The sequence below is a fragment of the Leucopleurus acutus genome, assembly GCF_964270905.1.
Source record: "Leucopleurus acutus genome assembly, chromosome: 6".
In the NCBI taxonomy this organism is placed as follows: domain Eukaryota; kingdom Metazoa; phylum Chordata; class Mammalia; order Artiodactyla; family Delphinidae; genus Leucopleurus; species Leucopleurus acutus.
The window spans coordinates 109,665,182-109,688,333 of record NC_139149.1 but is presented as its reverse complement, the minus strand read 5'-3'; the positions used below and the strand labels follow the sequence as shown (position 1 = coordinate 109,688,333).

Sequence of the window (23,152 nt, the reverse complement as noted above, 5' to 3'; positions counted from 1 at the left end):
CCACCATCCTTTTGTTCTCAGCCAGCACCTCAACTGGTCAAGCTGCTATACCTGCTGAGGTGATCCAAACCGTCTCCGGTTCCTGCTGGGTGTGAGTACTTCTTGATCTCTCAGGTAGAAGATGCTTTAGTCTTCTTTAAATAAGTTTTGCCATTGAACAGGCCAGTATTAGAAGGCACTCACAGAGGGAAATCCCTGGCTGTCCAGTGGTCAGGACTCTGCACTTCCATCGCAGGGGCCAGGGGTTCCATCCCAGGGGATTCCTCCCTGCTTGGGGAACTAAGATCCTGCAAGCTACGCAGTGCAGCCACCCCCAAGAAAAGAAAAAGAAAAAAAAAAGCACTTGCAGGGATGGTCCGGGTTCCAGAAATACTTCTCTGTAATTCCACTGTGAACAAGCAACTCTATTTTTCTCTAATAAACATGATTAATCACCAGAGCCAACACAGTAATGCCCATTTAGGGATTTTTTTTTTTTTGCCTGTTTGTTCAGTGGCATTAGGAGCCCCAGATAGCCTGGGAGCACTCTTCATTCTTTTAATTTCTAGTTCAATGGAGTCATTGTTGTTCTTTAGGCGAAACTATTCATTCTTTGACTATCAAGATCCCTTACCTACTAGAAGCCTAAGTTGTGGAGAAGGAAACAACACTTTTTCACATGGGTGACTATGTATGATTCTGAGATGATACTCCCACTTCCGTCCTTTGATTGTAGCTACAGAAGAAACAGGACCACATTCTGGCCAGTGACCGAGACCATATAATACATCCTGTAAGACCGCGCTCCAACGTTGTAAAGGGTTGTCCGTTAGCTGATGCGGGATTAAGCGCCTCCAAGAAGCCGTGAGGACAAGTATTTCTAGACAGTGGAGTATGCAAGCTAAGAGCAGGAAATTGTGTACTCATTACCGTATTTATTTATGTCTACTTGTTTAATAAATGAATTTATTTCAGCAAAATAATCTGAAGCAATCTTGTACGGGCTATGACGATGGAAAAATAAGGCATTTGGTCAGTTTGCACACAATGCTGCTGAAGGAGCATGGCGTGCCACAAAGCCGAGCCACACCCAGAAGAGGTAACCCATCGGGGAGGACACATCGCTGCTTTCTCCTTGGTGACAAGCGTCCAGTGTAACTGACCTACCGCCTCGTTACTGATTGGACCCCCTGGAGCATGGCGCCTTCCTGGGGACTCGGCATTGCCTCTCCTGTGACAGTGGGCAGGTTAATCTTGAAAATAAGAGACTCATGTGGTTGAGTCCGTGCACAATTTCCATCCTTGCCACCTGGGTATTTGGTTTATGCGCCCAGCTGGGGAAAGGAGCTGACTGACACCCATAGAGCAAACCACCTTATCATCTCATTACTGGAAGCATCCTCGGCACTGAGTGCTCTTTGGTGAGCAGTCACATGGGACACAAATACCTTGATTCTTTGGCTTATTCTGAAAAGTCCACCCAAATACCTCTTCCCCAAAACTCCTCATTAATCTCCAAATCTTGTTCTTTTCAAGACTTTGACCATCTAGGCAAAACATTAGCCTTTGCCCCACAGAAATCCAAGAGCTGTTTCTCAACAGCAGAGCAGTTATCTGTAAGAGCATCATGCCTTCACTCTAAAACCCTGGAGGTGCGAGGTGTAATTTTCCTGGCGGCGCATGCCATAACTTTCAGCAAGGATCCAGACAGACCATGGCCATACAGGCCACAGGCGCTCTGAGCACCATGAAATCTGCTGGATCACAAGGAGCCAGTGACTCAGCTGCTTACACTGCAAGCTGGGCCCCATTTAAAACTGGCAGCTTTATGGGCTATTTGGTAAATGAATCAGAGAAGCAAACTCAAATGTGCTGTATGTTACCTTAAAACTAAAAATAGCCACAAAGAGCTGTGCTGTTTTCTTAGGATAGGAAGTTACAATAAGGCAACGGATTCTAGATAACGCATTGAGATGGCAGGCCTCTCAATTTTTTTTTTTCCTTTTTTTTGCGGTACGCGGGCCTCTCACTGTTGAGGCCTCTCCCGTTGCGGAGCACAGGCTCCGGACGCGCAGGCCTAGCGGCCATGGCTCACGGGCCCAGCCGCTCTGCGGCATGTGGGATCTTCCCGGACCGGGGCACGAACCCGCGTCCCCTGCATCGGCAGGTGGACTCTCAACCACTGTGCCACCAGGGAAGCCCCTTAAAGTATTATTTTGTTGTTGTTGTTGTACGCGGGGCTCTCACTGCTGCGGCCTCTCCTGTTGCGGAGCACAGGCTCCGGACGCGCAGGCTCAGCGGCCGTGGCTCACGGGCCCAGCCGCTCCGCGGCATGTGGGATCCTCCCAGACAGGGGCATGAACCCGCGTCCCCTGCATCGGCAGGCAGACTCTCAACCACTGCGCCACCAGGGAAGCCTGAGTAGTTTGTACTTCTTTTTTTGTGTGTGTGGTACATGGGCCTCTCACTGTTGTGGCCTCTCCCGTTGCGGAGCACAGGCTCCGGATGCGCAGGCTCAGCGGCCATGGCTCACGGGCCCAGCCGCTCCGCGGCATATGGGATCTTCCCGGACCGGGGCACGAACCCGCGTCCCCTGCATCGGCAGGCAGACTCCCAACCACTGCGCCAGCTCCCTGACATCTACGATCTCACCAAGGCATCCAAGGTATCTGCTACTCCTGCTCATCAGCATGATGTCACCAATGCAGACCAGCATGTAGGAAGGTGACAGTATCAATATCTCTGTGATGTAAGTATGACTCAGCTGGAGAACTGACATAGTCCTGAGGCAAAATGATGAAAGTACGCTGCTATTCCCATGAGGTGAAAGCAAATCTACTGTGGAGTTCTTTCTAGAAAATCCAGGAAGATATGAGGATGGTGGCCAGGCAGGAGGCGAGACAGAGTCAGATGATAGATATATTTTGAAGGTAGAGCTCATACCACTTGATAATGAATTAGATGAGAAGGAAGAGGAAAAAGAAGAATTAAGGACGAGTTTTTGGCTTGAGCAGCTGCGTGAATGTTGCCAAGGACAGAAAAATAAGACTGTGGGAGAATTAGAATTTGTAAATAAGTATGTGTGTGGGGAAATTCAGAGGTCTGGTTTGGATGTGTTAAATTTGAGATGTCTATACTGCTAGATCTAGGAGGAAGCATTGAGCATGCAATGAGATATAAAAGTTAGGAGTTCAAGAGGGCAACTCAGGGCTGGAAACGTATGTTTGAAAATTAGCTGCATGTAAATAATATTTAAAGCTATCATCTCAGTGTGACTGTAGATAGAGAAAATGGCCCAAGGAAGTGCTCTAGGACATTCCAGCATTAAGCAGTCAGGGCATAAAGTTTTCAGCCAGGGAGACTGAGAAGAGCAAAGAAAACCTGGAGAATAATGAAATGTGTAAATGCTGCTGAAAAGTGAAATAAGATGGGGATTAAAAACTGACTGGTGGGACTTCCCTGGTGGTCCATTGGTTAAAACTTCACCTTCCAATGCAGGGGGTGCAAGTTCGATGCCTGGTCAGGGAGCTAAGATCCCACACGCCTCGCAACCAAAAAACCAAAACATAAAAAACAGAAGCAATGTTATAACAAATTCAATAAAGACTTTAAAAGTGGTCCACATCAAAAAAAAAATCTTTCAAAAGAAAAAACTGGTGTATTTTACAAGGTGATGGACAATAGCAACCTCGACAAGAGAAGTGTCAGTGGCTTAGTGGGGATGGATGCCTGGCTAGAGTGAGTCCAAGAAAGAATAGGAGAGGAAGTAGAAAGAGCAAGTACAGAGGATGCTTGAGGAATTTTGCTTTAAGAAAAGAATGGGGAGTGAGGTCAAGGCAATTTTTTTTTAAATGTATGTTTATGTGCTGATGGAAATGATCCAGTGGAGGGGTAAAATTAATGATGCAGTGATGCATGGTGAAGAGGGGTAACTGATGAGCCAAGTTGTTGAATAGGTGAGGGGAGTGAAATCCACAAGTGGAGGTGTGGCCATGGATGATAACAGGGAGAATTTATCACCTGCAACAGGAAGTAAAGCAGAACGAGGCACCAGCAGAACTGGCGAGTGGCCTGGGAGGCCATTCTCTTATGACTGCTTCTAGTTTCTCATTGAAATAAGAAGACTCAACATCAGTTAAGAGTGAGGAAGAAGGTGGGATACAGAGACTTGGGGAGGGAGAAGAGGGTGTAAAATAGACATCTCAGAGGGTGAAAGAGAGAAAGAAACTCAGTTCTTTACAGGAAAAGTATTTTATAGGCATAGTGTAGTCTTTGGTTCTGAGTTGGTTTCTAAAGCCAGACACATGTTCAGAAAACACAGTCCCAAGAAACACAGAAAAGAGGAGAAATGAAAAATTAAGGTCTCTTTTTTCTAGTATGGAAGATGTTAAAGCAGGTAACTGTATTTGAGAAAAAATACTATTATGATACTATCTTCATTATATGAATCTTAACGTACACACTGCTTTGTTCGGGATTTCCAGTTTGTGGCAGAGACCGTGACGCTAACCAAGTATTCCCTCTCTTCTCCCACATCTCCCTGTGCCACACAGTTACGTGGGGCCGTGTAATTCGTTCTGGCCAAAGGACTATGAGTGGAAATGCTGTATCAAAACAGAGTGCATGAACCTCAGCTGTCTCTTCCCTGCCGCAGTGACTAAGGACACCACGTGCTTCAGATGGTTCAGTTACAAGACGGTGGAGTCTCTAATAGCCTGAGTTGCTGCAAGACATTGTGGAGCAGAGCCTCCCGTCAGCCCACAATGAGTATGAATCATGAATGAAACAAACAGATATTATTGTCTTAAGCCACTGTTGTTTTAGGGTGGTTTGTGATCCCAAGTCACAATTTCTAACTTGGTCTATCCTAATATAGTTATTATGGAAAGCTTTTGAATTTTTCTAGTATTTGATATGTAATTGCAACTTAAGGATGACTACAACCTTTGAATCCTCCACAAGATAATGATGGGGTCCTTCTTGTAGTGCAACTCGTTCAGAATAAAATCACCTTTATGGAATTCCATCAGTGAAATGATAAGCTGGTATAGACTCAAGCCATCTTCTGACTTTATTCCTTCTGTTAAATTTCATGGTTGCAAACTTGGTTCATTAGAAGTGACTCATAGGCTTCCCTGGTGGTGCAGTGGTTGAGAATCCACCTGCCCATGCAGGGGACATGGGTTCGAGCCCTGGGCCGGGAAGATCCCACATGCCGTGGAGCAACTAAGGCCGTGTGCCACAACTACTGAGCCTGCACTCTAGAGCCCTGGAGCCCCAACTACTGAAGCCTGCGCGCCTAGAGCCGTGCTCTGCAACAAGAGAAGCCACTGCAATGAGACGCCCGCGCACCACAATGAAGAGCAGCCCCTGCTAGCCACAACTAGAGAAAACCCCGCGCGCAGCAACGAAGACCCAATGCAGCCAAAAATACATAAATAAATAAATTTGTAAAAAAAAAAAAAAAAGAAATGACTCATAGACAAATATTTAAAAGATATATGAAAAAGGAATCTGAGCTACCACAATTATATAGATAAGGATAATGAAGACTGTGACATGTCCTGAGGGGGCAGGACCTTTTCTGCCTTACTGCTCATGGGATGCTTCCATGTGGCCTGAGGAAGAAAATACTTTCATGGCTTTGAAAGTATCATTGTGGGACCTACCTGCTGTAGCTGCAGTCTACCTGAGGGAAAAAACACATTCCCATACTTAACTCCATCTTATGAAACACAGAACCTGTTCCTCATGTTCTTCAGGGACGAGCTGATTTGAACGCTGGCCCTGCCACTTAGTAATTAAGTCATCCTGGACATTCTACTTATTGCTCCGAGCCTGGTCTCCACGTCTGATCTTGCATTTGGTCATCTGAGGAGGAGAATAAACTGATTCAAGCACACCAGCCATAGAGTAAGGCTGCCCGGGCACAGCACCTGGCTCCATGTTCATTATCTGTGTGCTTTACCTGAGCTTCTGTTCCCTCCTTGAAAATCAGGACAAGAGAGTCTCTACTCATCCATCTTACGGCACTGTTTGAGGATTGCACTGGATGACATACATTCAGCGCTTAGCACGTAGTAGATATTCAATAAATGGAACTTATTATGATTATATGGAAATGATACTAAACTTTTAGTGCTGTGAGGATTAGGAATAACATATATAAAGCACATGGAAAAGATGTAATCAACGGGCGGGAAGGGGAGACAGAATAGATGCTACCTCAGCCATTTCTGAGGAGACACCGGAAACAAAGTCCCCATAGGCACTTAGCCACTGGGGGGCCAGTTCAGTTGCCATAGTTGGGAGTCTAGGGAGCACCCCGCAGTGCCAGGATTGGGACAACCCCGCCACCATGCGACAGCTGTCTAAAAGTGACCTGACTGTGCCCCTAACTGATGTCCCCCACCGTGGACCATCACTTCAGCCCCCCAGACCACACCCAGCTGCCCACTATCCACCCTGCCCACAATTCCAGACAGCCAAGCATCCCATTCCCACCACCCCTGGCCTGGCCTTGGCACTGTCCTACTTTGCTCCCACGTGTTCTGACTTCTTTCTGGGGGAGGTGAAAAACATGTAAGCGTTATCTCTATTTCATGACACCATTACACTCACTTTCGAGCAGAAAGCAGCCCGTGGTGGTTACTTTCATACTTCATGTTACTCTAAATGTATTCCAATAAGGGAAAAGAGTGAATTTCAAACAGAAATTAATAGTATAATCAAGCATAATCGTTTAAGATCCTTTCTGCGTAAATATCAAAAGCAAAAACTATTATATTCACATCATGAAGGTTACAGTTAAACAGCAATGCTGAATCTTCTGATAATGACAGCCCCCCAAACATTTTGATGTTAGGCAGGTCCTTCATTATCTTATCCCATCTTCAACAGTTCTTCAAGGTCCAGTTTCTCTACTCGGATTACAACATATTCTAAATATAAACAAGAAAGGAAAACTCTTAGAAAATATCTTAATATTAAAAAATAAAACAGGACTTCCTTAGCGGTCCAGTGTTAAGACTCCATGCTCCCAATGCAGGGGGCATGGGTTCGATCCGTTGTCGGGGAACTAAGATCCGGCATGCCATGCCACACGGCCAAGAAAGCAATAAAATAAAATAAAATAATGAAAAATAAATAAGTAAGTAAAAATAAAACAGATCTGAACCTCCTTTTAAAACTCTGAACTCTGTAACACTAGTATAGGTGACTACCCCTTTCCCAGCACAATACATTTCAGGATATCAGTGTATCTTATATAACAGAGATTATGGAAGAAAATGATGAGGTTTTGGAGGAAAGGAAGGAATTCTTACAAGAGAGCTGAAATTTCTACCAGTGTAACTTCATTTATGACCTATTATATTTTACAATGAAAATATTCAGTTTTGTTTTGTATTATAAGTTGGTTTACAAAATACCCCCATCTAGGACTCCCAAACCCTGGGGCTCTTTTGCTTGATAGATGCCAGGTTGCAAAACACAAAGTACCCATCCTGACTATGGTTCCAGCTGCTTTGATCCAAACATAGCCAATCGTGGATTTAGCTCCCCCTGGAGGTGGTGCATGAACTTAACACACATAAACTACATTCAAGTTGAAAGGGATCCTAGGGTTTATCTAGTTAAAAACTTTCCTTTTATAAATGTGGAAATTAAGGCTTAGAGGGGATAAGGGTGTGACTGCCCAAGGTTCATGGTGCAGAGTAGCTGAGCAAAGAACAGAACCCAGGTCTCTGGTCTCAAGCTGACTTAAACATCCACACTGCCTGTACACAAGTGGAGTTGGAAAAACAACAGCCCCGCCCCCATCCCAAGCTTCCAGCCTTTCAGAGTCTCATGAGATATTTTGTCTGTACAAATGGTCAAATTCTTGGCCTGGATGCTTAGAATTGGGTTGCAAGACAATGCAGACGCTGGGTCCACCAAGACCTACCCAATCCGACTTGGGGCCTGGCCTGTTTTCACCTGCTCCCTGGGTGCCATACCTACGTGGCCAGACTTGGGGATCACAGTCATAGGGAATTTGGGAACATAAGGAAAAATTTGTTTCTCTGTAGGCCAGAATGTGACAGAGGAGAGATTTTCTTCCTCCGTGGGCCTGTTCCTGAGTCAGTACCAAGATGAATATGTTTATTTGCTAGTCATGATCGTCCCTTCCCCTTCTGGACCTCAGCATTCCCCAGGAAGGGTCTACGTGGCAGCCTTACCTTAGTGAGCTCACTGCAAGCCCAGGGCTGGCCCTCAGTGTGACTTTCTGGTATACTGTGACGTGGGACCCACCTTTCAGGGGTGTGCTTATATTAGCCAAGCTCCCAGAGGCTGCCTCTTTACCCTGAGAAATATAACCATCCACCCACGAGACCTTCAGATGCTCATCCCTGGAGGCTCCACGGCTTGGTCAACACGGAATCAGAGCAAGGGCAGGCAGCCAGATGGCCCTGATTGCTGGTGGCATTAAGTTTGATACGTGGAAACTTCCATCCTTGGGTGTGGGCCAGCACCATGGGCTCTCCCAGGCTCAGGCCCCCGTCCACCCAGAGTCCCTACACCCTCTGTGTCTCTCATGTGTCTTTATGCTTCCAGGGCAGACCCACTTCTGCAGAGTCCAGTCTAGCCATAGTGTGGGGCGTTATTTACAAATAGCAGAGTGGAAACAACCTAAATGTCTATCAGTAAGGATCTACTTTAAAAAATTATGATTTGTCCATATAATAACAACTTAGGGCACTTTTCTAAACTGAAGATTTATACGTACTGACATAAAAGAGTGTCTAAAATGTTGCGACGTAGGAAAAAACCGACAAAGAACAATATATAATATGCTACCATATGCTTTTTTTTTTTTTTTTTTTTTTTTTTTTTGCGGTATGCGGGCCTCTCACTGCTGTGGCCTCTCCCGTTGCGGAGCACAGGCTCCGGACGCGCAGGCCCAGCGGCCATGGCTCATGGGCCCAGCCACTCCGCGGCACGTGGGATCTTCCCGGACCGGGGCACGAACCCGCATCCCCTGCATCGGCAGGCGGACTCTCAACCACTGCGCCACCAGGGAAGCCCTACCATATGCTTTTTAAAAGGGTATGTGTACATGTATATATGCTCACACATCACACACACACTTATATGTGCACAGACTCTCTCTGGAAGGACATAGGAGACACTGGTAATATAATTGCTGCTGGAGATGAGAATTAGAGGAATGAGGATCAAGAATGAGAGGGAGGGACTTCCCTGGTGGTCCAGTGGCTAAGACACCGTGCTCCCAATGCAGGGGGCCTGGATTTGATCCCTGGTCAGGGAACTAGATCCCACATGCATGCTGCAACTAAGAGTTCGCGTGCCGCAACAACTAAAGATCCCGCATGCTGCAACTAAGACCTGGTGCAGCCAAAATAAATAAATAAATAATAATAATAAAAAGAATGGGAGGGAGAATTACTTTTTACTACACATTAAAAGACATATAATTTTTTTCAATTTTCAACCTGGTTATTGTAATGCAAATCGATTTTCTTTTTCAAAAATATAAACAAAATGGATATAGCACAAAGCCCAAATGAGAAGCGTTCAGGAGTTAAGAGTGATGGGTCACAAGGGAAGCCATTCCTCCGAAAGGGAACAGCATAAGCAAAGGCCAAGGGGCCCAGAGAGCCCAGCACATGGGACAGCTGCACGCAGTCTACTTGGCTGGGGCTGGGGGCAGGAGATGGGGCCAGGGCACCACGGCCTGAAGTGCCAGCTAAGACTTTGGATCTCATTCTGAAAATGATGGGACATCACTAAGTGTCACTGAGCAGGGCAGTGATATGACCAGAGTGCATTTTAGAAAGGCCACGCTCAGCCCGCATGGAAGAGCTACCAATGAAGCAGTGAAAGGGCAGCCATGAAGGGACCCGCCAGAGAATTCTGGAAGCAGAGATGGGTCAGGACATGGAAGGCCTCTTGCCCTTTGGATGTGACAACCAAGAGGTTACTGTGAATGAGGCCAGAGATATTTAGGAGGCATGGAGAGAGGGGAAATGAGAGATGAAGGGTAAACAGACAAAAGGCCAGTGGCTCCCAGAATTTTGGATGGTGTAAGACCAGCAAAATTTTTAGATATCAAACAAAACAACAATTAAGAACCAAAATAAGATTGCTGACTTTTTAATTTGCCAAGTAAGGATAATTTGTTAAAATTATCACATTTTAATACCACTATTTTATAAAAGAAGGGACATTTTAAATCTCCCCCAAATAGGAAGGCCTAACCTCTGTTGAAGAATGGTCATTTAAATGGAATGAATTTAGCTTGATGACAAACTCTTCACATCACCCATACTGTTCCCATTTTATCACAGATTATAAAATCTCAGTAGGATGAATGGTGCTGGTTTGCTGAGTGTGAACTGCTATGTAAACCCTTATTTTCACAAACAGGGAAGGAAAGAGATTGAATAAGAATAGAGTTGAGAGTTTTTGTTCTTTGAAGGATGAGACTGATTTAAGAAAAGTCAATGTACAGAGAGGAAAAACCAATTGAAAGAGACCTTTAGAAATAAGCACTAAATGTAACATAGTTTCCCAGATTGGCTCCTGAAACACCAAAAGGATGTTAGTGGAAAAACTGATGAAATACAAATCAAGTCTGTGGTTTAGTTAATATTATTGTAGCAACATTAACTGTTGAGTTTTGATAAAATGTCCCAGGCTGGGCTTCCCTGGTGGCGCAGTGGTTGAGAGTCCGCCTGCGGATGCAGGGGACGCGGGTTCGTGCCCCGGTCCAGGAGGATCCCACATGCCCCGGAGCGGCTGGGCCCGTGAGCCATGGCCGCTAAGCCTGCGCATCCGGAGCCTGTGCTCCGCAACAGGAGAGGCCACAACAGTGAGAGGCCTGTGTACCGCAAAAAAAAAAAAAAAAATGCCCCAGGGTATGTAAGATGTCAGCATTAGGGGATGCTAATTAGGGGAAGGGCAAACTCTCTGTATTATCTTTACAACACTTTTATAAATCTAAAATTATTTATAAATAAAAAGTAAAAAATACATAACAACAACCACACAGAAGAGAAAGGAGGTAAGTGACAACCTGAAATCCTTTGGGTTGGAACTTGGAGCTGGGTGGCAGGTGGCACTGGTCTTGAACAGGAAGGAAACCTCCCTCCCTGGGACCACAGGAAAAAGTGGGACAGGGATACAATTAATTTGCTAATAAATGTGCCCCCAAAAGTTTGAAATAGAAGACTCTTCCTTAATAAAATAATTTAATAACTGAGGGGGCAAAACAGTAAATGAAAGTGGTTTATAAATGAAGGGAAAAATATGTAAATGGAACATATAATATTCGGACTAACAACAGAAGTGAATGGTTAATATTACACAGAAAGAAAAAAGCAGCCTTGGATCCTATTCCATCTTTGAATAATTCTGCTCTGCAAGGATTCTGAGGGCTGAAACCAGCAACCTAGAAAAGCCTTACTCTAGAGTGCGGGGTAAATTATGGAGGCTATTTTCAAGATTGCGCTAACATAATGGCAGGGCATTGGGAGGGAGAGGAATAGAAAGTGGAAATGAGCAAAACCCGGAGGGAAGCCAGTTGCTCCAAGTAAGGAATCTACAAGTAAGGAATCAATTTCACAAGACACTGCGGTCTCCGCCATTTCCTATGGAATTCTTCCATTTATTCTCAGGACAAACCCAGGCCCTGGCAGAAGCTTTTAATACATTCCCACTACTATATTTTAATCACTTAAAACTCTCCTTCAGTGATGATCCTTTTGTAACGTATAGAAATAGCAAATCATCATACTACGCACCTGGAACTAACAGAGTATTGTTGATCAATTACACATCAATTAAAAAACAAAAAACCAAACAGCAAACAAACAAAAATCTTCCTTCATTTAAAGCATGAATAATCAGCTTCTTAGCAGCAGCAAGTACAAAATCTTAACTTTAATACTTTTTTTAAAAGGGCAAAAGAAATACAGTACAATGATATACATAATACTTGGTTCTGGCCCTCCATTCTAGGGGGAAAAATCAAGTATACATGTTTTTATACTCAAAAGGGGTATATTAAGTAATACAGATTGTAAACTTAAAATTAATATATAAAAATCAAGGAGGGCTTCCCTGGCGGCGCAGTGGTTGAGAGTCTGCCTGCCGATGCAGGGGACGCGGGTTCGTGCCCCGGTCCGGGAAGATCCCACATGCCGCGGAGAGGCTGGGCCCGTGAGCCATGGCCGCTGAGCCTGCGCGTCCGGAGCCTGTGCTCCGCAACGGGAGAGGCCACAACAGTGAGAGGCCCGCGTACCGCAAAAAAAAAAAAAACAAAAAAAAAAATCAAGGAATTTTTTTGCATTACTGTGAAAAAAATGTTGACTTTTTAGATAATAAGATTATGATCTGAATCATCTTGGGAGATGCTGCAGGTTCTTGTATAAATGGACGTTGCCCTGGTGAGACAGGCTGGGACCTGGGACCCCTTGCTGGAGCTGGGACCCTTTGCTACAGTGCTGCAATGTTTACACCTGGACACACCTCTCCTTGAGCAACCCAATACAAAGAAACGGTGTGGGACTAAAAATAACTGCATGCATGTGCAGCTGGGACAAATTGTGGACAAAAAATACAAAGAGACCAAAAAAAACCCAACTGCCACTTTTGAAGGGCCTGGAGCAAAACCAGGGTACTGCTCATGCCCCCTGCACACAACACTACCTAGGGGGTGGGCAAAACACCTAAGCCACCCCTCCAGCCCAACCCCTGGACACACCCCTACCCTCACCCCATGTAAGGAACAAACTTGCCCCCAACTCAGGGAGCAAGCAAACAGGGGAAACTGTTGTTTGTTCTCACTCCCCCCTGCTGCAGCAGGGGCCCCAATAGAGCCTTGACTGAATTTCTTGTCTGGCCTCTAGTCGATTTCTATTGCTTGGGGAAGGCCAAGACCTTCTACCTTGTACCCCTGTACCTTCCACCAAGTCTTTGTACCTTGTCCACACTTTCCTTGTTGAATTGCTCACACCACCTGGTTGGTAACACTGGTACATTACAGCGAAATACTGAGTTAGGGTTCTTCAGTTGCAAGCAACAAACTCCAACTCTGATTAACTTAAGCCAAAAAGGATTAAACGGAAGGATAGTATGTGTGTGTTTAGGACATGACAGGGCTCTAGAATTGAAGGAATAGCTGAAGGGGCAGGAACCAAGGCACCTTCCAGGATCTAGGAGAGGAACTAATAATAGTTGCATCAAGGCCCTAACATTGGTTGAAATCAGCACTAACTGTGTTTTCCATTCCTGTGTCCTTCTGCTGAGGATTCAAAGTGAGAGAGTCTATTTGGTGAGTTTGGGGCATGGGGAAAACCAGGGCACTACAACGAACAGTGGGAGATAGGTAATTCAGAAAAGGGCTTTTACTGGAAGAAATGGAAATGGCTGGGGAGTAATCACCTCCTTCCTCCTTCTTTTATGCCATCATGCCTCTGCCTGAGTTTCTGCCTGGACTTGGAATGCCCCTTTGACCTGGAATGCCCCTAGCTAGCCAGGCCACCTGATGAACTCGTATTTTCCCCCCAAAACACAGAAAAAATAACCCACTTCTGTGAAGCCAGGCAGAGCAAATCACCTTGTACTGTCTTAGTACCTTGTTCACACTTCCCTTGTTCAATTGCTCACACTACATTGTGATGATTTGTACCTGTATGGCTCTCTCCTATTAGACTATAATTTCCTTGAGGGCAAGAATAATGTCTTTTCAACTCTGTTGCCTCTGTGCCTAGGACAGTACCTGTCATAAAATAAGTATTCAACAAAAGCTTGCTGAAATAAATGCAAATAATAAACCACTTCTATATTAAAAAAAAAAAACTTGAAACAAAATTAAACAACTTTGAGGAAGCACAAGGAAAATCCTGTACAGACCCAAAATAATTTGACTGTTACCTTTGCAAACCTGCGTGATGTTTGAGAAAGCCTGGCAATGTCTTCAAGATCCAGATAAGAAAGGATTCTCAGGAGCAAATCATCTGAGAGCCGTTCAAGGAAGTCAAATTTACCTTCGCATAAATTGAGGACATAGTCTAATATTCTTGCACCAAATATTAAGGCAATTTGAACTGTAATTCAAACAAGCCAACAAAACAACACAGTCATCATGTGTAGTCACATAAAAACTATGGTCATTAACAGTAAGACAAGCTTTGGGGCATTTTCCCCCTGAGAGTGATGTTAGATTTTGCTGAGTCATTCCTGCTTTCACCAAGCTGCCTTTGGGACCAATGGCATGTATTTACGAGGCATGTATTTCCAACAGCTGTCCTTGCCCTGAGATCACAATCTTTTAGGTATACTCACTGTTCAACACAGTGATGGACTGCATCAAATTCCAGTCCAGACAACTGACTTAACTAGTCTCAGTGTCATCTTCATCTTCATCCTCCCAATCTCCATGACTGGGCAAAGATGCTGGTCCATGTCATTTTTTTCCTACCCCTCCCCCACTTCCCTAAATTGGTGTGAAACATTAATATCTCTTGATTTTAATTGACTTTGGTTCTCTTATTGTTATACATTGTTTCTCTATGAAACTTCCTTCCTTCTTCTTTACCTTCTTTCATTCCCATCTTTACATAATAAAAAAAAAATAGAAAGAGGCAAAGAAAAAAATAGAGGCATATTTCGTGGAAATTGTGTCAACTTTTGCCTATTGTTTTTCCTATCTTTTCAGTTATTTCCAAAATAGGAAACAGTTCACAAAGAATCAACCAACACTATGATCTACCCAAACGTGTTTAATGTAGGAGAAAACAGGGTTGGGTTTTTGTTTGCTTTTTTTTACCCCAGCTCTCTGAATAACTAAGAAATGGCTAATAAATAATAAAACATGTTTGGAAGGATACAGATTCAAATTATAACACTGATTAAATCCAGGTGGTGGTTTTTACTTTCTTCCTTTTGCTTATCTGTATTTTGTAATCTTTCCGTAATAATTACCATGTAATTTTTTAAAATCTAGGATAAATGGATGAAAGGAAGGAAGGAAAGAAAGAAGGGAGGAAGGCTCCCTCTTTTTATGAGAAAGGAAAATGGGGTTATAATAGAGTATGCATGTGGATTCCAGTGGTCCCAAAGCTGGGGACTTTCTTAGTCTCTTGAAGCTCATTTTTCCACTTCTGCCTCTGAAAGCACCACTATATCTAGCTTTTCCGGAGAACTTCTCTTAGAACAGAGAGAGTGCACTCTCTACAGCGAACTAACTGTCCAAGATTTGGGCGCCACCTTCCTTCCCAACCTGGAACACTCCTTCTGGGGCAAGTGGGATGGAGCTGTCAAGAATACCCAGCTCCCTGCAGAAGCAGGCAGATCGGTGATCCTAAAGGCAGATGGATCTCCAATCTCAAAATGGATGTAAGGTGTGGGCTACGTTTATGTAAAAGCTCTAATTGTGCTAACGTGGAAGAGCCGGCCGTATAAGATTTCTCTCCAAAACTGGTTAGTCCAGCTTTCTAGAGGCACTAAGGGTTTTACTTGCTTCTAAATTCCAAGTGCTTCCAATTCAAAGCACTTCTAAAGTCCAAAGGTTTTCTTGGAGGGGTGGGGGTGGGGGAAATAGCCCTTCAAAAACTCAACCTAAAAGGGTAGATATTATGAAGAACCCTTGACTCACCAGCAGGATAAGAGGAAAAAGCAGCGCTTGTTTATTGGAAAAACAAAACAAAACCCTTTGTACAATAAAATTTCCTTAAAATAATTGTAGATGTTTCAACATTTTAAATTCCAGGAAAGCATACTCAAAGCATGTTCAGATGTACTTTAGAAAGTCCCTGGCGGTCCAGTTAGGACTCTGTGCTTTCACTGCTGAGGGCCCAGGTTCAATCCCTGGCTGGGGAACTAAGATCCCACAAGCCGCGCAGACAAAAAAAAAAAAGTCTCTACAATAAAGTCTTTTAAATTTTAAATTTTAAATTATAAAAGGACATATACACCTAAGTATGTAACATGATCGTTTCAAAGTGTATAGGTATTGGGGTCCTTAGAAAAAATTTTTTTGCTTCTTTGTGTTTTTTATGTAACCAACATCTACATCCCAGACCAGGGATGGAACCCGGGGCCCCAGCAGTGAGAGCCCCAAGTCCTAACCGCTGGACCACCAGGGAATTCCCACATCTGTTTCTTTTAAAATAAGGAAAACAGGGACTTCCCTGGTGGTGCAGTGGTTAAGAATCCGCCTGCCAATGCAGGAGACACAGGTTCGATCCCTGGTCTGGGAGGATCCTGCATGCTGCAGAGCGGCTGAGCCACTGCGCCACAACTACTGAGCCCGCGCCTACAGCCTGTGCTCTGCAGCAGGAGAGGCCACCGCAATGAGAGGCACCCGCACCTCGGGGAAGAGTGGCCCCCGCTTGCCACAACTAGGAAGGGCCCATGCGCAGCAATGAAGACTCAAAGCAGCCAAAAATAAATAAATTAAATAAATAAATAAAATAAGGAAAACAGTGTTAAAACAAACTCCATTTTGAAAAGTAAAATCAGCTCTTTTGTGTTGGATTATGTGGCAGCCAGCCTCCAAGAGAGCTCCTGATTCTCTCCTCTTGGATTCAAGCCCCTGTGTGTTCCCAGCCCACACTGAATTAGGGCTGACCTGTGTAACCAATAGGATATTGCAAAAATACCCCAGTACTAGGTCACAAGACTTTGGGGCTTCTGTCTTGCTGTCTTGGATCACTCACTCTGGGAGAAGCCAACTGCCATGTCCTAACACTACTCTGCAGCACCATGGAGAGGTCCATGGGGAAGGAAACTGAATCAGCCAGGTGTGTAAGCCATCATGGAACTGGATTCTCCAGCTCCAACCAAGCCTTCAGTTGACTGGGGTCCCAGGCAACATCATGTGAGACCCTGGATAAGAACAGCTGGGGTAAGCTGCTCCCAAACTCCTGACCCAACTCTCTGAGTTAATAAACATTTATTATTGTTTGAAGCCATTGGGTTTGGGGGTAATTTGTTACACAACGATAGACAATAAAGATTTAGGTACCTGCAAGTGTTGTGGTACCACGGTGGAAACCCAGAATGTGGGAATGGCGTTGAAATTGGAAAGTACGTGGAGATTTTCTTTTTTTTTTTTTTTTTTTTTGGCGGTACGCAGGCCTCTCTCACTGTTGTGGCCTCTCCCGTTGCGGAGCACAGGCTCCGGACGCGCAGGCTCAGCGGCCGTGGCTCACGGGCCCGGCCACTCCGCGTCATGTGGGATCTTCCCGGACCGGGGCACGAACCCAGGTCCCCTGCATCAGCAGGCGGACTCCCAACCACTGCGCCACCAGGGAAGTCCGTATGTGGAGATTTGAATGAGCTTGAGGAGATTGTTAGTGAAAGTCTGAAAAGCTTTCAATAAGTAGTATAATAAGTAAATAATATCTGTTAATAAAAGCCTGATGGACTCTGAGGAGGCTTTACATGTGAGGGCTTAAAGAAAAGTGAAGAAAATATTATTAAAAAACTGGAGAAAGGGGGAAGAAAACTGGAGGAAAGGGAATCCTTGCTATGTAGTGGCAGAAAGTTTAGCAATATTATTGCCTGCTGTAATATGGAAAGTAGGAAATATTCCTGGTGGGTGTGTGACTTGGCTAAGATTTCCAAGCAGAGTGTTGTTGAACATGTGGCCTGATTTCTTCTTGCTGCTTGAAGTAAAATGTGAACAGAAAGAGATAAGCCGAAGGCAGGTCTCTTAAAAAGCAGCCAGGATTTGCTGGAACCTTCTCTGCCTCTTCGGATGGCAAGCAACGCTAAAGAAATGACTCCCAGGCAAAGATCAAATCCAGAGCAGTGTCAGGAAAACATGGTATAAAGATGACGCTGAGAGTGTGGCTGGAAAATGCTTTGTTAAGAACCATTCAGTGATACTGTAGCACTTCCAAGAAGCATAAGGGTATGGTCACTCAGGAGTCAAGGACAGAAACCCAAAGTAAAGAAGGGCTTATTGCAAAAAGATGTGTAGGTGTGGTTTTGTCTAATGGAGTGAACCCCAATAAGAATAATAGACAACACATAAAGTTTTTAAGAGAATTATACCAGCAGAAACACTGACTGCCAGCTTGAACTGCAAGGGTTCAGAGGTAGTACAAAAGGAAAAGATGACTCTGGACTCCCAAACTCCTACAGGCGGGAGGTAGGCCGAGAAAACTACACCTGCAAACATGGGCTCCCTTTTGCCAAAAAGGAAAGATGAATCAGATGAGGGAGTCAAGAGTCCAGAGGGGAGGCCAAAAGCCATAAAGAGTCTAGTGATAGGTTTTGAGCTCTAATCAAGAACTAATAACCTGTGCCCTGCTGGATTTCAGAATTTCTATGGACCAATGACTCCCATGGAGCTATCATTTCCCCACTGTTTCAAGAGTATTGTATACAGTGATTCTCTCATGCCTGTCCCACCGTGATATGTTGGGGGAGAGGGGACAGAAAACCTGTCACTAGCTTCAGATCTAAAGGAACCATCCTTGAGGAGCTATACTTAAGGCATTACACCTGAGGAGCCCTAGCCACATATGGACCCGATTTACATGATGAGATCCTGAAATACTTAAAGGTATACTTCAAGAAGAAAGAAATTTGCCCAGAAGGAAAGACTAGGATTTCAGAAGCAATGAAGATGAAAGAAATGGTAGTAAACATAGGCAAATATAAACAACTACTACTGTTTAAAACATGTTTTAAATAACAAACTTTAGAGGAGGTGTCAAAACAAGGCAAATCAAAACAGCAGTCAACAATTACATATGAGGTAGAGGCTTAGAATGTAAACATTCTAAGGTCCTTACGTTCAAGAGGCAGATAGAAATAGTGACATATGTTAGATTTTTATAAGTTAAGTTAAAGTAAACTTGCTAAACTTTTAAGGGACACCACCAGAGAGAGAGAGAAGGAGAGACAGAGAGGGAGGAAGGAAGGAAGGAAGGGAGGGAGGGAGGGAGGGAGGGAGGGAGGGAAGGAGGGAAGAGAGAAAGAAAGGAGAGAAAAAATATATATATATATATAAGGGTAACTCCCAAAATAGTTGGTCTGTAATCACTTGGAGATTGGTTCACAGCTGAACAAAATGGAAAACTCAATTTAAGGTGACTTAACAAATAGAAGTTTATTTTTTTCTCAGAGTCTGGAGGTAGACCAGAAAGGCTGTTGAAGAAGTTCCATTATGTCACTAATGTCCCAGATCCTTTTATCTTTCTGTTTCACATTCTTAAGATGTGGCTCTCACCCTTCCTGTTTTCAAGGCATCACAACCATGGTCCAGTAAGTAAAAGGGGTAGGACAAGGAACAAAAATGGACATGGAAGCTGAGTCCACCCGTCTCTGAAGGCACCTTCTGGGATGCTCTATGAAACAACTTCGTCTTACCCAGCAAAACTGGGTCACATGGCCACATCTGCAAGGTAGGGAGGGAAATGTAGTCTCTGTCTTAAGGGGAAAAAAATGGAATAAAGGAAACACAAAAGAGAAAGGAAGACATGGAAACAAAACAAAAAGCAAAGAAAAAGCGTGATAAGATGAAAGCACAAAATAAGATGATGGAAATTATAGACATATTAGTAATCACAGTAAATATAAATGAACTAATCATGCCAGCTAAAAGACACTCAGATAAATAATACATACATGCTTAAAAAAAAGATACAGAAAAGTGAAAGTAATAGAATGGAAAAAGCTAGACCAATACAAACCAAAAGAAAGCTGGTATAATTACAGTAATACCAGACTAAGTATACTTTAAAGCAAAACTCACTATTGGTAATAAGGAGGACCATTACTTATTGATAAAAGGAATAATTCACCAGGAAGATTTAATACTTCTAAAATAGTATGCCCCTAACAAAATACACAGAGCAAACACTGATGGAATTATGATGAAAAAATGATAAATCCTCCATTGCACTGGAAGATTTTATAACACCTATCAATACTTGATATACCAAACAGAAGTGAAGTTACAGAATATTTGAATAACACTATTAATAAGACTTATCAATTGACATTTCTATAGAAAAACAAAGATCAAATATTAATGAGCTATGCGTTCAAATAAAAAAATTGATTACTTCCCCAAATTAGAAGAAAATACAAAGATAAGAGCTAAAATTAATAAAGTAGAAAACAAACATTATAGATGATCAAGGAAGCCAAAAAATTAATTTTTCAAAAGATTAATAAAATGGATAAACTTTCAAGGATAAACAAGAAAAAAGGACAAAAGCATAACTCAGTCCTATGAGAAATGAAAAGATTAACTACAACAGGGACTTAGAAACACATGACACCAATTAACACAAAATCAGACAAATGGGCAATCCTCCAGAAATATATAATTTACTAATTCTGACTCAAGAAGAAATAGAAAACCTGAGAGACTATAACTAGTAAATAAATTGAATCCACTGTTTGATTTGAAAAAAAAAAACACCTCAAGTAAAACTTCAGGTCCACACTGATTTACAGGTTGGCTTTATAAACTCTCAAAGAACAGACAATCCAGATCTTATATCATTTGTTCCAAAAAACAGAAATAGAATGAAACTCCCAGTTCAAATCAGGAGGTTGCTCTAACTAGCAATGATGGTAGGCAAAAGGAAAACTGCATACGAAACATCATTTAGGAACACACATGGCAAAAACTATAAATAAAGTATTAGGAAATTGAATCTATCAACACATTTAAAAAAATAAATTGTGAGCAGTAGAGTTAATCCTGGCGTCCAAGGATGGAATAACTTTGGAAGATATATTAATATTATTCACCGTGTTGTAGTATTACTCAGCCATAAAAAGGAACGAAATTGGGTCATTTTCAGAGATGTGGATGGACCCAGAGTCTGTCATACAGAGTGAAGTAAGCCAGAAAGAAAAAAACAAATATTGTATATTAACACATATATGTGGAATCTAGAAAAATGGTACAGACGAACCTATTTGTAGAGCAGGAATAGAGATGCAGATGTAGAGAATGGACATGTGGACACGGAGGGGAAGGGGAGGGTGGGACGAATTGGGAGATTAAGTTTGACATAAATACACTCCCATGTGTAAAATAGATAGCTAGTGGGAACCTGCTGTACAGCACAGAGATCTCAGGTTGGTGCCCTGTGACGACCTAGATGGATGGGATGGCAGGGTGAGGGAGGTCCAAGAGGGAGGGGATACAGGTATGCATATAGCTGATTCACTTCATTGTACAGCAGAAACTAACACAACATTGTAAAGCAATTATACTCCAATTAAAAAAAACCATTTGACTATGTAAGGAGTTTTACACACTTTTGAAAATTAAATATTTTCTTTAAATGGAAAAAAACACAAATAACAGGAAAAAATGATAATCTCAAAAATGTAGAAAAATTATTTCGGGGACTTCTCTGGTGGTGCAGTGGTTAAGAATCCGCCTGCCAATGCAGGGGACATGGGTTTGAGCCCTGGTCCTGGAAGATCCCACATGCCGTGGAGCAACTAAGCCCGTGCGCCACAACTATTGAGTCTGTGCTCTAGAGCCCACAAGCCACAATTACTGAGTCCCCGTGCCACAACTACTGAAGCCCCCGTGCCTAGAGACCATGCTCTGCAACAAGAGAAGCTACCTCAATGAGAAGCCTGCGCACCGCAACAAAGAGTAGCCCCAGCTCACCACAACTAGAGAAAGCCCGCGCACAGCAACAAAGACCCAACGCAGCCAAAAATAAATAAATAAAAATAAATAAATTTTAAAAATTATTTCATATAGTTCTAACATCTATTTATGAAGAAAAACTCCTAGAAAACTATAATAAAAGGGAATGTCTTTAACCTGATAAACCTGACACAGGCTAGTTACCAAAAACCTAATAATAGTATCAATGATAATAACACATGGATTTGTTTACTATTCAATATTCGCCATGTACTGCTCTAATTTGTATGTATACAGTGTGTGTATCATACATACATACCATCATTCGATCCTCACAGTAACTCTGTGAGATAGGTACTATTACGATTTCCCTCTTATAAAGACAAAGATGAGGAACAGAGAGTTTAAGTGGCTTTTGCTCAATGTCACACAGTGAGAACTAGGATTGAAGCAAGCGGTTTTCTCCATAGTGCACCTCCTAATGGTGATTTTATGTGGCCTTTAATGTCAGGCCTAAGACTAGAATGTCTACTCTCACCATTTCTATTCAACATTGTTTTGGAGGTGGAGAAAAAAAAAAAAGAAGACACAAAGATATATCAGGAGGCTTCCCTGGTGGCGCAGTGGTTGAGAGTCCGCCTGCCGATGCAGGGGACATGGGTTCGTGCTCCGGTCCGGGAAGATCCCACATGCCACGGAGCGGCTGGGCCCGTGAGCCATGGACGCTGAGCCTGTGTGTCCGGAGCCTGTGCTCCGCAACGGGAGAGGCCGCAACAGTGAGAGGCCCATGTACCGCAAAAAAAAAAAAAAAAAAAAAAAAAAAAAGTATCAGGGTTAGAAGGCAAGGAAAAACTGCCATTACTGCAACTGCAGATGATCTAAATATCAACATACAAAAGTTAAGAAATTTTACTGAAAAATGATGCTGATCAACCTAAATGGGAAAAGAATTTGAAAAAGAATACATACATGTATATGTATACCTGAATCATTTTACTGTACACCTGAAACTAACATAACATTGTTAATCAACTATACTCCAATATAAAATAAAAGGTTTAAAAAAATTTAAAAATAAAGCAGTGTAATGTTGGTGTAAGACAATCAACCAATAGAACTAAATATTCCTGGAAATGATAGATGTACCTTGGAACCTGCAATATGTAAGGATGGGATTACAAAACAGTGTAGGGTAACTAAACTATCCTATAAATGGTGCTGGGAATATTGACAGACCATACAGGAAAAAAAATTATAATATTTCATCTCATCATAACCAAAAACAAACTTGAGATAAGTTAAAGACCAAAGATGACAAACAAGTCATAAAATATTTAGAATTAAAAACATAGGAGTACATTCTTATGAAATCAGGGTAGGGAAAGATTTCTTAAACAAAACACAAAAGTACAAGCCATATATTAAAAGAGTGACAAGTTTGAACGCCATTAAAATTATAAACTTCTATATGGGTAAAAACTCATCAACAAGGTAAAAAGATAAACCCCAAACTTGGTGAAATATCTG

General features: G+C 42.9%; 1 protein-coding gene across 1 annotated transcript in view; it reads right to left on the bottom strand.

Annotated features, from left to right (window-relative positions):
* FBXO36 (F-box protein 36) overlaps positions 1-23,152 on the bottom strand; it is a gene marked incomplete at its 5' end in the record, with an annotated part of 100,890 nt that overhangs the window by 5,664 nt on the left and 72,074 nt on the right. Inside the window, one exon of the mRNA XM_082841759.1 lies at positions 13,918-14,090. Within this exon, the coding sequence (XP_082697885.1) occupies positions 13,918-14,090 (173 nt within the window). The remainder of the gene's footprint in view (positions 1-13,917; positions 14,091-23,152) is intronic.